We start from the raw sequence: 13,988 nt of genomic DNA, 5'->3' as shown, positions 1-13,988 counted from the left end.
GACATATTGAAAAAATAAGACGATAAAAGAACAGCTTTACATAAATGATTTAACAACAATGTATTTTATTGTTTATATTATTCAATTTGACAGACTCAAGCATCCCCTCCAATTCTAAGTTGCTTACATAAGCATTTCTGATTTATCATTTTAAAATATTGTATAAGTTCAGGAGAAAAAGCCCTACAAGACCACTATAGCAAACTGTAAATAATGGGGCGATGGATGTATTTAGATCAAACAGCACCATCTAGCAGTTCCCCTAACTTCACACGAAAGGGTATTCCTTACTTGATAGCAGCTCAGTTTACCTTATATACTGACCAAGTCCTACAGTATTTCAGACAATGTAGATTTTTTAAAGAATGCCAATAAAATAAAAATTCTATACAAAGATTCACCCAAAATGGTAATTTTATATTTGTTTCCAATCAGGCTTTCATTAATTAGAGTTAATGCAAATGTATGAATTGTCAAAGAACACATAACAATCAGGAGTATGGTAAGTTTTATCCCAAGAGATACAAGTTTTTGTTACATATACAGTATTGTATAGTTATTTAGCTTTATGTGATTCACTATTTTAAATTTTAAATATTCATTAATTTCTGTTTCAAAATTTAGTTTTCAGTCCCTATCTTTGTATGCTTTCTGTGCCAATATAAAATATTGGGCAAATCACTTGGCATACTTCTTTGTCTTTGGAATCAGGAAGTAACTATACTTTTCAGAATGTTATAGAGGACACAATCTTTAGGTGAAGATTCAAAGTGCCTCAAAAGAAACTCTCAATCTTGCTTTGCACATTAATTTTCATGTTGTATAAAAGTTCCAAAGTTACGGACAATGACATTTTAAAAGGCCACATATATCAAATCGTTTCTGTAACTCAATCACTTCATCCTGCATCTAATACACTACTTTACTGAAGTCTGTTCAGAAAATATGCAGTAAATAATTTCTGATTCTTCTGGGCACAACCTAACCAAAAAAGAAAAAGAAAAAGAGAAAAAGAAAGAAAAAAACCTTCATAAGCAACTCTCTTGTGTGTTCCTCTATTTTCAGTGAGGAAAATGAAAGTTGTAACTACAACTGACAACACTGTGAAAACTGAAACTTTTAACAGAACTTTAATTCACAAACAAACTTAATATACAAAAACGGTATTTGCTTACTAAATAATATGTTATCGTATTGGTTTCTAATCTAATCATTTGGTTGGATTCTTTATTATAGTAACAGTCAAACATTACAGCAAATAGCAAATTATTGTTAGCAAATATTATCTAAATATTTTTTTCATGTTTTCCCATACGACTTCATGCTTAGTTTAAAAGTTTTGATGGGTTTTTTTTTTTTTGTAATTGAGGAAATTATTGCATTGAAATTAAGTACTTTTCTGTAAATGGAGAATGTATGTTTATCAATATTCTAAAGGGCTTCCCATTCACCGCCGCTATTAACACGTCTACCACCCCAGGATTATCTCCAAATCCTCTCCAAGCTCAGACCCAACTGCTTATTAATAAATCTCCTCCTTCGCTTTACAGTTCGATTTCACATTTTCCCCTCCACAATCGCGATTCCACCAACAGCCCTTCTTCCTGCGAGGCCCTTGAAAGACAAGAAACTACCAACTACTTCGTCGTATTTTTGAAATGCACGCAGTCCCTTATCTCTATAAGACCCAAAGCCAAGAGCTACGGATCTGTAGCAAAAAAGGTGAAGGGGGTGAAAAAGACCCTGGCTCTGGGGGGGGTGGGGGGAGCGGGAGAAGAAGAGAGTTGAGTGTCGCGGAGTTGAGGGTTTTGTTTCTTTCTCTCCAGCGGAAGCTTCACACGAGCCCACGGCAAGGACTCTTTTGTTACCAAAGTTACTCCAACACCATTTTCTCCCCTCCCCCCTCCCCCAAAGCGACACCATAAACCACGGAGGTGAAGGCAGGGAGAAACAAAACCAAAACACGGGGAGAGGACCCTGAGCCTCCGCGCTAATCCGACTCTGCCCTCCCGCGGAGCCAGGCACCACGCCGTCTGTCGGAACCACTTTCCCCGCTCAGACCCAGCCAGCTAGTCTTTCCTCGCCATCTGCAGCACAAGAAAAGCGCAGTAGACACGTCCCATCTTGTCCTGCTCCCAGCCCACGCGGGAAAGAGCGCCCGAGACCCGCTCCCCCGCCTCCCGAACCGGGTCCGGCGCACTCCTCTCCCCGGGCTCGGCAGCGTCGCGCATACCCTCCACTCTACACCCCGACTTGTAGCTTTTCCCCCCGTCCGCCTCTTCGATCGCCTCTTCTTTCCCGCGTCGGGGTGAAGCTCCCCGGTCTCGAGCGAGGCCCCCTCTCTCATAAGCGGTAAAGTTACTTTGTGCGGGGCGTATGCGCGCCCACCTCCCCGCCCAGTCAGGCTGTGCGGTCCAGCGGGCTGTACTCACTTCTCTCTGGCCTGGCTGTCGGACGGGACGCTGCTGTTGCTCTTGCCTTTGCCGTACATGCCTGCAGAGAGCTCCGACTGTCACGCACCTGTCAACCCATCACAGCCTCCCCAGGAACAGCCCAGTCACCATGGAGACGCTGCCACACACACACGCCATTGGCCCGCTGCGAGCTCGGACACACCTCCGCCCTGTGATTGACACGCAGAGACCAGGACAGGCTGCTCTCTCTCCTCCTCTCCGCTGGCTGCCTCCCCCCACCAGCCTCCGGCTCCTCCTCCCCCTCCCGCTCTCCCTTCCCCGGCGCAAGGGGGAATTAGAAACGGTTCTAGAAGGATTTTAAACAACTGGCTGTTCCGTGCGCTGGTCTCTCCGCCCTCCGCCGCTGCCAGAGACGAAGACTACTGAGGAGAGACGGAAACTGCGGACTGGACTCCGTCGCCCGCACCACCCAGGACGGCTGAGGATTTTTCGTCCGCTTCGCGCGCCTTCGTCACCCTCTTCGCCCTGAAACCCCGCAACCCGCTTAGCTAGCAAGATGCTCCTTTCGACAGACGTCGCTCCCTCCGTCTTTTCCGAGCAGAATGATTACCAGCAGCTGCTGATTCCCCCCAAACAAGTCAGAGCCCGATTATTCACAGCCCTTGGAGTCTCTCCTGCCACGCCGGAGACACGCCCGGCCGGCTGGCCGCCGCGAGCCCAGCGTTCCCAGGGCCTGACGAGTCCCCCACCCGTCCGTCCGTCAGGCGGCACCAGCCTCTTGCCCCGTCCCGGTGGTGCCTTTCTGACCCAGTCCCTACCCCGAGAGGGGTTTTTCAAGCCAACTTCCACACAGGCAATGAATGACACGTCCTACAAATATTTGCAAGACTCTCTGTGCCCCTCAAGTCTCCAACCCTGAGCAACCGTCGGCATAACATTCTCAGGCCGCCTTAAATTGCAGAGTTGGTTCCCAAGTGGATCTACTGTGGAGAGATGTTTTTTTAAAAAAACAAAGCAAAACATTATAGCAATTAAGTCTCTGAAGACGCTAATAAGGGTTTTTGCATTTTGCAGATTGTGGATCTCCCTGAAATCTAGAGATCCAGAACCATGGAGGGTATTTCAGGATGACAGACAAACAAGTTGTCCCATGTCCTTCATATATTTTCATGGAGGCCCAAGTGACATCACTGTCCGTGTATCATTCTTCCATGTTTTCCTGCTGATTCTTTTCCCTTTCTTACTGTAGAAATCAACTAAGAAGGAAAATACAGACTACCAGCATAGTGATTGGAAGTTCTAGGAGCTATCAGTCTGGAACCACCAGAATCTTTCTTGATGCACTTGATTTGAATTGTGCAGCAGTGGTGTATTATGTCATCATAAGTGCATCTTAAAGCTCCATGGCCACTGCTGATTGCATTACAAATATCCATAATATTTGGGAATCCAGTTTTTGCCTGCTTAAAAGTCCAATCAGGCCAGGCCATATCACCAAGCTCAATTCAAAGAAAATGGTTTTCTATTTTTTGTATACCAGGTCACTGTCTGAATTTGCATCATGCTAGTTCCACTCCCTACAACAGCTTCCTTCTTAAATCAAGAGGGCACATTTCAAATAAATAAACCAGAGTCACTTGGTTGAGTTGGGCCACTATAAAAAAAAATGAATAAATAAAAAAATGAATAAAGTAATCTGATTTATTAAATTCCCCTTTGGCCAGCCCCAATGTTTGTAAGACCAAACTGGTTCACAGATTTATGGTGAAGCCCTCAGGGAAGTAGGGCAGAATAGTAGAGCATTTTAGATCATTTTCAGGCCAGGATCCGTTATCTAGGTTTTTGATAAACTTTAATGAAGTAAAGGCATGTTTCATATATCCTTATGATTACTTGCTTTAATTCGAAAGACTTCAACTATGCACCCTAGTTTATACATTTAAAATGCAACTAGGCCATGGAGATGCTAGTAAAAAGAGTAATCCATGAAAAACTAATGCTAATTTCTGATTTTGGGAACAGGATGCTAAATAAAGTTGTGAAAATAATTAAACGTAGGAAATTCACTAGAGCAATGTTTGCTATGTAAACAAGTATGGCTATATGGTGAACATATCAAAATCTAAGGTTTGTGTGGATCTATACCGTCTCTTAAAAATAATATGAAAAAAGGAGAAAACTAGTTAAGGATGCAAACTAGAAACCAGGAGACTGAATTTTAATCTTGCCCTACTGCATGAAAGCCTGCTCTGTGCCTCACTCTCTCTCAGCCAACAATGTTGGGCAAGAAGCTGATTGTTCAATTCCTGTCACAACCAATTGATCAACTTTCAGTTTATATATATATAAAAAAGGTGGGTGGGTGGGTGGGTGTTCTCTGCATTTGTGGAAGAAAAGTTAGTGAGAAAAACATGTAAAAGCATTTTTTCCAGAGTAAAAAGTAGGGAAATGAGTGTATAAAAATATCACAAATTGGAAATTATATTCCCATTCTTTCTTGAATCAAGACTGGATTCACACACTCTACCATAAACCATAATGTGATTTCTTTTGCTAAGTGTGTTGTGTTCTAACCAGCCTAAGTTTCAAGCACTGCAGCAAAAGCAATTCTACATCTGTGTAGATTGCATATAATTAGTTATAGCAGTAGTTCTGCTCTATGGGAAGCTCCTCCTAAAAATTGAAACCAGAAAACATAAAGACAACCCCCACAAAGTTACAACCGTAAGTAAAGACATACATCAACCCTAACAATAGCAATTACTTTTTTGTTGCATTTGTATCCTATCTCTGTGGAGTAGTTTGCTACTTGAGATTGAATTGCAAGTGAGAAATCAAAGGCAGAGCAGAGACAATAGTCCAAGAACTGGTTCCTGAAAAACATAAAGAACCAAACTGTCCTCTTAGATAGTTCTTAATCATGATGATGATCGTACTCACAAATTTTATTTGCAATAAGATTTCCTTTTTGGAAATCTCATTGACAGATTTTCAACTGACATTGGACTGAACTGCTTAGCATTATTAAGAACAAAGGTGTCAGCTGACTAAATGATGGCTCTTCTGGTAACAGGCAGTCCATTAGGTACCTGAACTTTGATGCACTTAGGTTTAAAGGTGACAACCAACATTTTGTAATGAATCTTGTACAAAATGAGAACTTCTACAAATCGGATTTGTGACAAGAAACATGCAGCCATGATTCTGGATCAGTTGAAGTGATCAACCCATCTCCAAAGCCAACCTACCATAAATACATTAGGGAGAGCCAATTTGGTCTAGGCACCAGGCTGGAAAGTGGGAGACCATGAGTTCAAGTCCGATCTTAATTATGAAACCGAATTAGGTGACTTTGGGCCACTCTGTCAACACAACTCACCTGACAGGGTGGTTGTGGAGAAAATAAGAGGAGGAAGGTATGAATATGTTTGCTGCCTTGAGTTATCTGTAAAATACCAATAGCCCTTAGGCTTATATACTGCTCCATAGTGCTTTATAGCACTCTGAGTGATTTACAATGTCACATATTGCCTCCAAGAATATGGATCCTCATTTAATCAACCTTGGAAGGATAGAAAACTGAGTCCCCTCAGGATTGAATTGCTGATTGTGGGAAGAGCTAGACTGTAATACTGCATTCTAACCACTGCACCACCAGAGCTCAAAATAATAAAGGTGGGATACAAACAACAACAAAACAACAACAAAGTATGCAATGAATCAGTCAACACCTGACAAGAAAGAAACAGTGCAGTTCTAGGTTAACCCAAAGAAATGCCACAAGGACGAAGCTTGTTTAAAAGAGATGGATAAGAATAAAAAAGAAGCTGAAATGAAAGAACTTGTAATAACAGCAGAAATGGTGGCGAACAAGGCAAGGAAGATCAAGAATTGGTCAGCACCAGGTGAAGATGAACTGCATGGTTTTTGGTGGAAATATCTGACTGATATACAACCACTCATTGCCAAGCAGTTTAACAAAATACTGCAAGGAGGTCAAATAGAAGAGTGGCTGACATCTGACAAAACCTACCTGATAATTAATGAGCCAGCAAAAGGCAGTACCAGGCAACTTCAGGCCAATTACTTGCTTACCAACAACTTTCAAATTACTAACTAGTGTATAAGATTGCTGATGCAGTCTTATAGCATCTAGTTGAAAACAAGCTTTTTTTACATGAGAAAAAAGGAAACTGCCCAAACAGCATAGGACAGCGTTGGCGAACCTTTTCGGCACTGAGTGCCAAAATGGGACTGCACATGCGTGCATGGGGGAGCACCAGAAACTGGAAGAGCAGCTCCCCGCCGCGCACGCACGGAATGCCAGAAACCGGAAGAGCAGTTCCCCGACATGCATGTGGAGCTTGCTGAGCTTCCAGTTTCCAGTGTGTGCATGCGCATACATGCCGGTCACCTGGTGTTCCAGTTTTTGGCGCTTATGTGCTCGCAAAGACCAATTGGCTGGCGCGCATATGCGTGCCAGAAACCAGAAGCTCACCTTCCTGGTGCGTGCATGCGCGCCAGGGAGCTGCTCTTCTGTTTTCCAATGCTCCCGTGTGCGCAAAAACCAGCTGCCCGGAACCTGGAAGAAAAATGGGTGACAGCTGGCGTAACCGGAGAGATGGCTCTGCGTGCCACTTCTGGCACACATGTCATAGATTCACCATCACGGGCAAAGGAACAAAAGATCAACTCCTAATTGACAAGATAATTTTGGAAAACTTCAAGAAAAGGAAGATCAACTTAAATGTACTGTAGCTTGGATTGATTATAAGAAGGCATTCAACTTCCTGCCAAATGATTGGATAATCAAGTACTTAGAAATAACAGGAGTCAGTAGAAACATCAGAAGCTTTGTACAAAGATCAGTGGTACAATGGAAGACACGGTTGCTGGTCAATGGTGATAAATTGGGATAGGTTAATATCAAGAGAGGAATCTTCCAAGGAGACTCACTATCACCACTACTGTTTGTCATTGCATTGATTCCTCTGTCAACAATATTGAATAACTCAGACCATGACTATCAAACATAAAAAAAAATCTGCCAGCCTATTCCACCTTTACATGGATGATTTGATGCATTGAACATTTAAAAACAGCATCTGAAATAGAATTGCTCACCATTAAATGGGGAAAAATAGTAAAAACGACAAAGTCAAGAAGATGGCTTCATTTTGGCAATCTAAAGTTTGATGTGCACACAGAAGCAGCAGCAGCAGAAGCAAAAGAAGAAGAAGAAAAAGCAGAAGAAGGAGAAGAAGAGGAAGAAGAAGAAAACTGAAGGAATCAAGATTGCTATGGAAATAACATAAAGAGTCTGGATGAATCACTATAAATATCTGGATATCCCTCAAGCTGAAAACATCAAGAAATGAATATATCAAGACAATCTATCAAAAAACAACTCACACTACCCAAGTGCTCCATTACCAAAGTAACAACCCAGCCTCCCACAAGAGAAATTGTGTAAGAACATTATTCAGACAAGTGCAAACATACCACTGCAACTCAGAACAACAGAAGGAAACAGATGCCTACATATGTTCTTCCAACAAAATGGATACCCATATTTTATTGAACAGTGCCTGACCATTTAGCCCACTACAGTGCAACCAATACAATGAAAAGAATAACACTGCCATACATTAAAAACATCTCAGAAAAAATTAACAGACTATTACAACCACATGGCATTGCAGTAGCATACCAACCAACAAAAGCATCCCAAACAGGTGAAATTCACTTACCTTCCCTACCGGTTCACAAATGTGTGCACGCCGCGCATGCACAAAGCTTTCTGCACATGCGCAGAGGCTTAAAATGGTCGCAAAAAAGCGACATCATGATGTCCGCATGGGTGGGTGGAGCCTCCCACAGCCGCCACTACCAGTTCACCCAAGCTGGATAGAACCAGCTGAATTTTACCCCTGATCCCAAAACATATTAAGTAAATCAAAAGACCCAGCAGCCCAAGAAGAAAAAACAGGTGTCTTCTATAATATAGAGTGTAAAGACTGTAACAGCCTTATATAGGACTGACAGGCAAAAGACTAGCAGAGCACATCCATGAACACCAACTAGCAGTCAGAAGAGATGATGAAAGCTCCTTAATCTCACAATACATAGAACTCAACCATAGTTTCAAGTGGGAGATTGTAAGCATCCTAGACCAAGCTAAATCAAAAACTGTTAGGGAATTCCTGGATGTTTGGCATTCAGACAAATCAGCCATCAATCAACACAGAGAGATAGAACACATTTAGACACCATTTTACAGGGGCAATAAAAATATCTAAAAAGGAAACAATAAGACCAAAACACATCCTCTCCAACAGCCTGCACACTTCACCAACACTGGCAGGGCAAGCTACTGTATATAAACGGGTAAACCCCACGCTCACTTGTACTAATGATGTTACCTAGTCAGGTAATGATACGTCTGCAGGCAAACAGCCAAGCACAGAGAGCACCAAAGACTCCACAGTTCAACTCTAAGATGCATATATTTTCTTCTATTGATTCCATTAGTTATTTGAGGCTTCAGTGGTGATATTTTTCCCGTCACGGGGAAAGATGTAGAGTAGTACAAAAGATTCAGAAGAAAACTTGCTAAGGTTAACAAACCATTCTGCTTCATTGAGCTTGAACTAGTTCATGGTTCTACAACTGCAATTACACTTTCTGGGTTTCTCAGTGTGCTTCGGTTTGGAAAACTGGTCAGACATACTGTACATATAATATTTGAAACAGAAAATGCACACTGTGTTGTGATGCTGTATAAGATATATCAGAATCTTTTCTCTTTGATGTTGTTATTTAATAAAAATGTGCATTCAAATATATAAAATATCTTTTCTCATAACTTTAAAGGGAAAAATGTGTGGAAGGAAATAAAGAAAAGGAATAAAATTAGGCAGACAAAGTCAGAATTTCACAGTGAAAGAAAAGAATCAGCAAATAATACTTAAAAGGCGTTGCAATTAGTAAATGGTATTGGATTGACTGGCAGGGACAAGAAAGTAAGAAGTCAGTTGAAGAAGAGATATTTGGACCAGCTGGAAAGAACAAGATTTTTTGCCCTTGAAAAACTACCAAGCTGTGAGGAGTAACCCATATTAAGAGGTCAGGTGTTGAATCAAATATATCATAACCAGGGGTGGGGTGCTGGGGGTTCGCAGGGGTTCGAGAGAACCTCTACCTAAGATTCTGTGCACTTCAGAGAATCCCAAATCCCACTCCTGGCTGGCCCCGCCTTGCCCCACCCACCCCACCCTTCCCAGGACTCCCCATGCAGCCCATTTTGGATGCAGGTAAATGCAGGGCTCGCAAGGAGGCTCGGGGAGGGTGAAAAATGGGCCTATCGCAAGTTCAGAAAGGGTGGCGCATTTCTGGGCTCCAGGGCCTCCGGAGCCTAGGAAGGCTATTTTCACCCTCCCGGAGGCTTGAACAAAACCTCTGGAGCCCAGGGAGCGCAAAATCACCCCCCTGCCATGGTGCAGGAGGCCGACTAGGCCATGTCCAACATGGCCATGCCCACCCAACAACTGGGCCGAGACCCCCTTGTTAAAATTTTTGAAGCCCACCCCTGATCATAACTACTGTACTGTGGATAGGTCAGCTAGAAAGAAGCACATATGGTGGCCAGGGAGGAAATGAGGGAACTATAGATGTACTGTAAGTATGCTTGATACAAGTATTAGTAGTATAAGTAGTGCTTGATATAAATATACAATATTGATGCAAGTGGTGCTAATGTATATAATTGCATCTATAACTGTATCTATATTAGTAAAGTGTTGACACCTGACTCCTGATGGTCACATGACTATGATTTACTTCTGGTTTCTGGCAAAAACTGCCCATAATGAACAATGGGTCCACTTAACGACTGTGGCAAAAAAAAGGTCATAAAATCATGTCCAGTCACATGGTGATCAGTTTTATGACTGTCTTTGGTCATATTGTGGGCTCAATTACATTCGTAAATCTAGAACTACTTGTAATGCACTTTTATAGTTTTGTATTTACTAAAAATACTCAGAAATTTTTTTATCTTCACTGGTGAGAACAAAGCCTCTTTGCTTGGATTTTGAGATGAAATAAACCATATATTCCCATTATAAGGAAACAATTTTTAATGAGCATCAAAAGATGACTTAGTTTTGGCCAGCAAAAACTACTAGTTTACATTAAAAATAATATACAAAAAAACCCATACCTGAGTGTATGTAAAGGAATGCATGCCCTTATAATGCCAGTGCATTCTCTTATTATCTTGCTTATTTTGAATGTATTCTAATACTTACACTCAAGATTTAGAACTATGGTCAGAAGATTTAGAACTCCGGGTGAAATGCTCCTGGTTCGGACCGAATCACCCGATCCCGTAGCGATGGCGGTGGGTGGTTTGGAGAACCGGTAGCAAAAATCCCTGCATCCCCCTCACCATGCCCAGCTGAGACACTTTTTTTTTAATTACTTTTAAAAGCATTTTTTCTACAACCTCTTCCGACGAAAAAATGCTTTAAAAAGTTTTTTAAAAAGCCTCTGATGATCGCGCAGCTCAGCTGGGATCGCCAGAGGCTTTTCAAAGCATTTTTTTTTGCAACCTCTTCGGGCGAAGAGGTGATTAAAAAAATGCTTTGTAAAGTCTCTGACGATCCCAGCTGAGTTGCCTGATCGGCAGAGGCTTTTCAAAGCAGTTTTTTGCAACCTCTTCAGCTGAAGAGGTTGTAGAAAAAAATGCTTTGAAAAGTAAAAAAAAAAAAGTTGGCCACGCCCACTCAGTCACATTACCCCACCACCACCAAGCCATGCCCATGGAACTGGTAGTAACAAATTTTACATTTCACCCCTGACTATGGTATATAACTATGTTGCAATATTTTCAGGATCAGACTCAATAATGATAATAAGAGTTAGAGGTTTAAATATATTTCTCTTTAATTATAACAGGCATTCTATATTCACTGAATATTCACAGATAGAAGCTAAGAAAATGGTGAAGGTGGCTCCTTATATATACAAGGGGTGGAGCCAAGAATGGGAGTGGTGAATTATGAATACATTAGGAACCAAAGAATAAGTTAACCCCCGATGTCCCATATATACATTATTTACACATTAGGGAATAAGGCATTTACATCTCACAAATCCCCCTCTAAATGCCGGTTCGCTATACAACACCAATTACATTCAGATTCAGGACAATATAAGACATATAATTTTGATGTTAAATATTTGTGCTGTTTAGAAGGTAAAGGCTTCGTCAATATGTCAGCTAATTGTTCAGAGGTATCACAATGCACTGCTTTGATAAATCCATCTTGAGACAATTGTCTCACATGCTTAAATTTTATATCTATATGCCTGGACCTTTGTCCAATGGCATCGGATCTGGATATTTCAATGGCTGCTTTATTATCTTCATGCATAACAAAAGGCAAAGCAGGTTTTTTCCAAACATCTGAAATCAAATCATTAAACCATACAAGGTTATTTGCAGCTTTGGACAAACAAACATATTCCGCTTCTGTGGTCGAAGTGGCTACCAGTTCTTGTTTACCAGTGTACCAGTAAACTGGACAGTCATTTAATAGAAAAATATAACCAGAAGTGCTCTTTCTGCATGATATATCCCCAGCCCAATCCGCATCTGCGTAACATGTAAGTTTTGGTTCTTTACCATTACTAGGTTCTAATACTAAGCAAAAGTCTAATGTACTTTTCAGATATCTTAGAATTCTTTTGACTGCTTCCCAATGATACATTGTTGGTTTGCTAACATATCTTGACAATAAGTTGAGTGGTAATGCAATATCTGGCCTGGTCCAATTAGATATATAAAGAAGTGAACCTATGACTGATCTATAAAATGTATTATCCTTAAATTCAGGGGAAGATTCATCAGTGTTTCTAAGGAAATCAGTTTGCATAGGAGTGTCACAGGGTTTGGCATTGTTTAAATTGCATTTGTTCAGAAGTTCAATGATTTTATCTTTCTGAGTAAGTTTGAATCCCCTTCTAGTTTTGTTAATTTGTACACCAAGGTATTTGTTTACTTTACCTAGAGATTTCAACGAGAAATGTTCGTTTAGCTTATTTACAAAGGTTTCTCTTCTCTCCTTGTGTTTTCCTATATATAAAATATCATCTACATAAATTAATACAAATTCAATATGATCATCACTCTTTTTTACAAAGAAACAGTTATCAGCAGTGGTAGCGTTGAAATCCATGGTCTTAAGTACTTTTACCAAGCAATCGTACCATCTTTTGCCAGATTGCTTTAATCCGTATAGACTCTTGTTCAATAGCCAAATTTCATTCTTATTAGTGTATTGACTGTGTGGTGCTCTTACATATATTTCCTTATCTAGTTTTGCGTGTAAATACGCAGTCTGTATGTCATATTGAAATACATCAAGATTGAGTGCAGATGCCACTACTAGAGCTGTTTTAACACTCTCTGTTCTCACTGTGGGGGAGTATGTGTCAGTGTAGTCCTCCGGATATTTTTGTGCATAACCTTGTGCAACCAATCTAGCTTTGTATAGAGTATTGCCTCCTTCTAGATTCTTAATTTTATAAATCCACCTGGTACCTATAATCGTTTTATCTTTAGGTGCAATCGCAGGTGTAAACACATTTAATCCTTGCAAACTTTCCATCTCTTTTTTCATAGCTAGTTCCCATTTTTCCTTTTCTTCACGAGGGAGTTTTAATACTTCCTCATATGTATTAGGTGTCATTTGTTCACCATCCATATGCATTATGTAATCTCTGTATTTATTTGGTGCTTGATTTCTATTGTTTCTAATAGCTCTTTCGGGTTTGCTATGGTTATCATGCAAATATCTTGCTTCCTTTTTTGTTAATGTGTCTGTCTTTATTTTGTGCTGACTATTTGTCCAAGTTTTGGTTTTGTTTTTATTTTTGTTGATATTTTGATTTTCTATTGTCCCTTCCTCACAAGATTTTGTATCTTTGCATTTATTTGGAAATATTTCATTAAGATGTAATTTAGACCAATTGGCCTGTTCATGGAACACAGCTGTTCTGGAGACTATAAATTTGTTATTATTATCAATGAATCTGTACCCTTTGGTGCCAGTTTCATATCCCATAAATCTTAATCTTCTGGATACGTTTTCTCCCTTTCTTCTCAACTGCTTAGGTATGTGTACGTCTGCAGTGACTCCAAATATGTGCATGTGTGCTAATTTGGGTTTCCTATTATACATCACCTCATATGGTGTTTTATTCACAATACTGGACCAGGTTCTATTTTGAGTGTAATTTGAATAATGTAAGGCCTCTGACCAAAATTGTTTGCCTAAACCAGCATCCTCTAATGTGCACCTAATCATGGTTTGTAGTGTGGAATTCTTTCTCTCTACAATCCCGTTTTGGAACGCAGAAAATGGACTAGACGTGAAATGTAGCATTCCTCTATCCTTTAACCATTGGGAGAATTCTTTAGACATGAATTCACATCCCCTATCAGTCATAATTTGTTTTATTCTGATATTATGTTGTGTTTCTATGCGTTTGTAGAATTCCTTAAATTTC

General features: G+C 40.6%; 1 protein-coding gene across 4 annotated transcripts in view; it reads right to left on the bottom strand.

Annotated features, from left to right (window-relative positions):
- SSBP2 (single stranded DNA binding protein 2) overlaps positions 1–2,522 on the bottom strand; it is a 172,786-nt gene extending 170,264 nt beyond the window's left edge. For all 4 annotated transcript variants that reach the window (XM_070935784.1, XM_070935785.1, XM_070935786.1 and 1 more), the window contains exon 1: positions 2,433–2,522. In XM_070935784.1, the coding sequence (XP_070791885.1) occupies positions 2,433–2,491 (59 nt within the window). In that variant the 5' untranslated portion in view covers positions 2,492–2,522. The remainder of the gene's footprint in view (positions 1–2,432) is intronic.
- Positions 2,523–13,988: the final 11,466 nt, after the last annotated feature.

The sequence above is a fragment of the Pituophis catenifer genome, unplaced genomic scaffold, assembly GCF_029215685.1.
Source record: "Pituophis catenifer annectens isolate HBS135680 unplaced genomic scaffold, rPitCat1.0.hap2 SCAF_2, whole genome shotgun sequence".
NCBI lineage: Eukaryota > Metazoa > Chordata > Lepidosauria > Squamata > Colubridae > Pituophis > Pituophis catenifer.
This window is presented reverse-complemented; position numbering and strand designations above follow the sequence as displayed.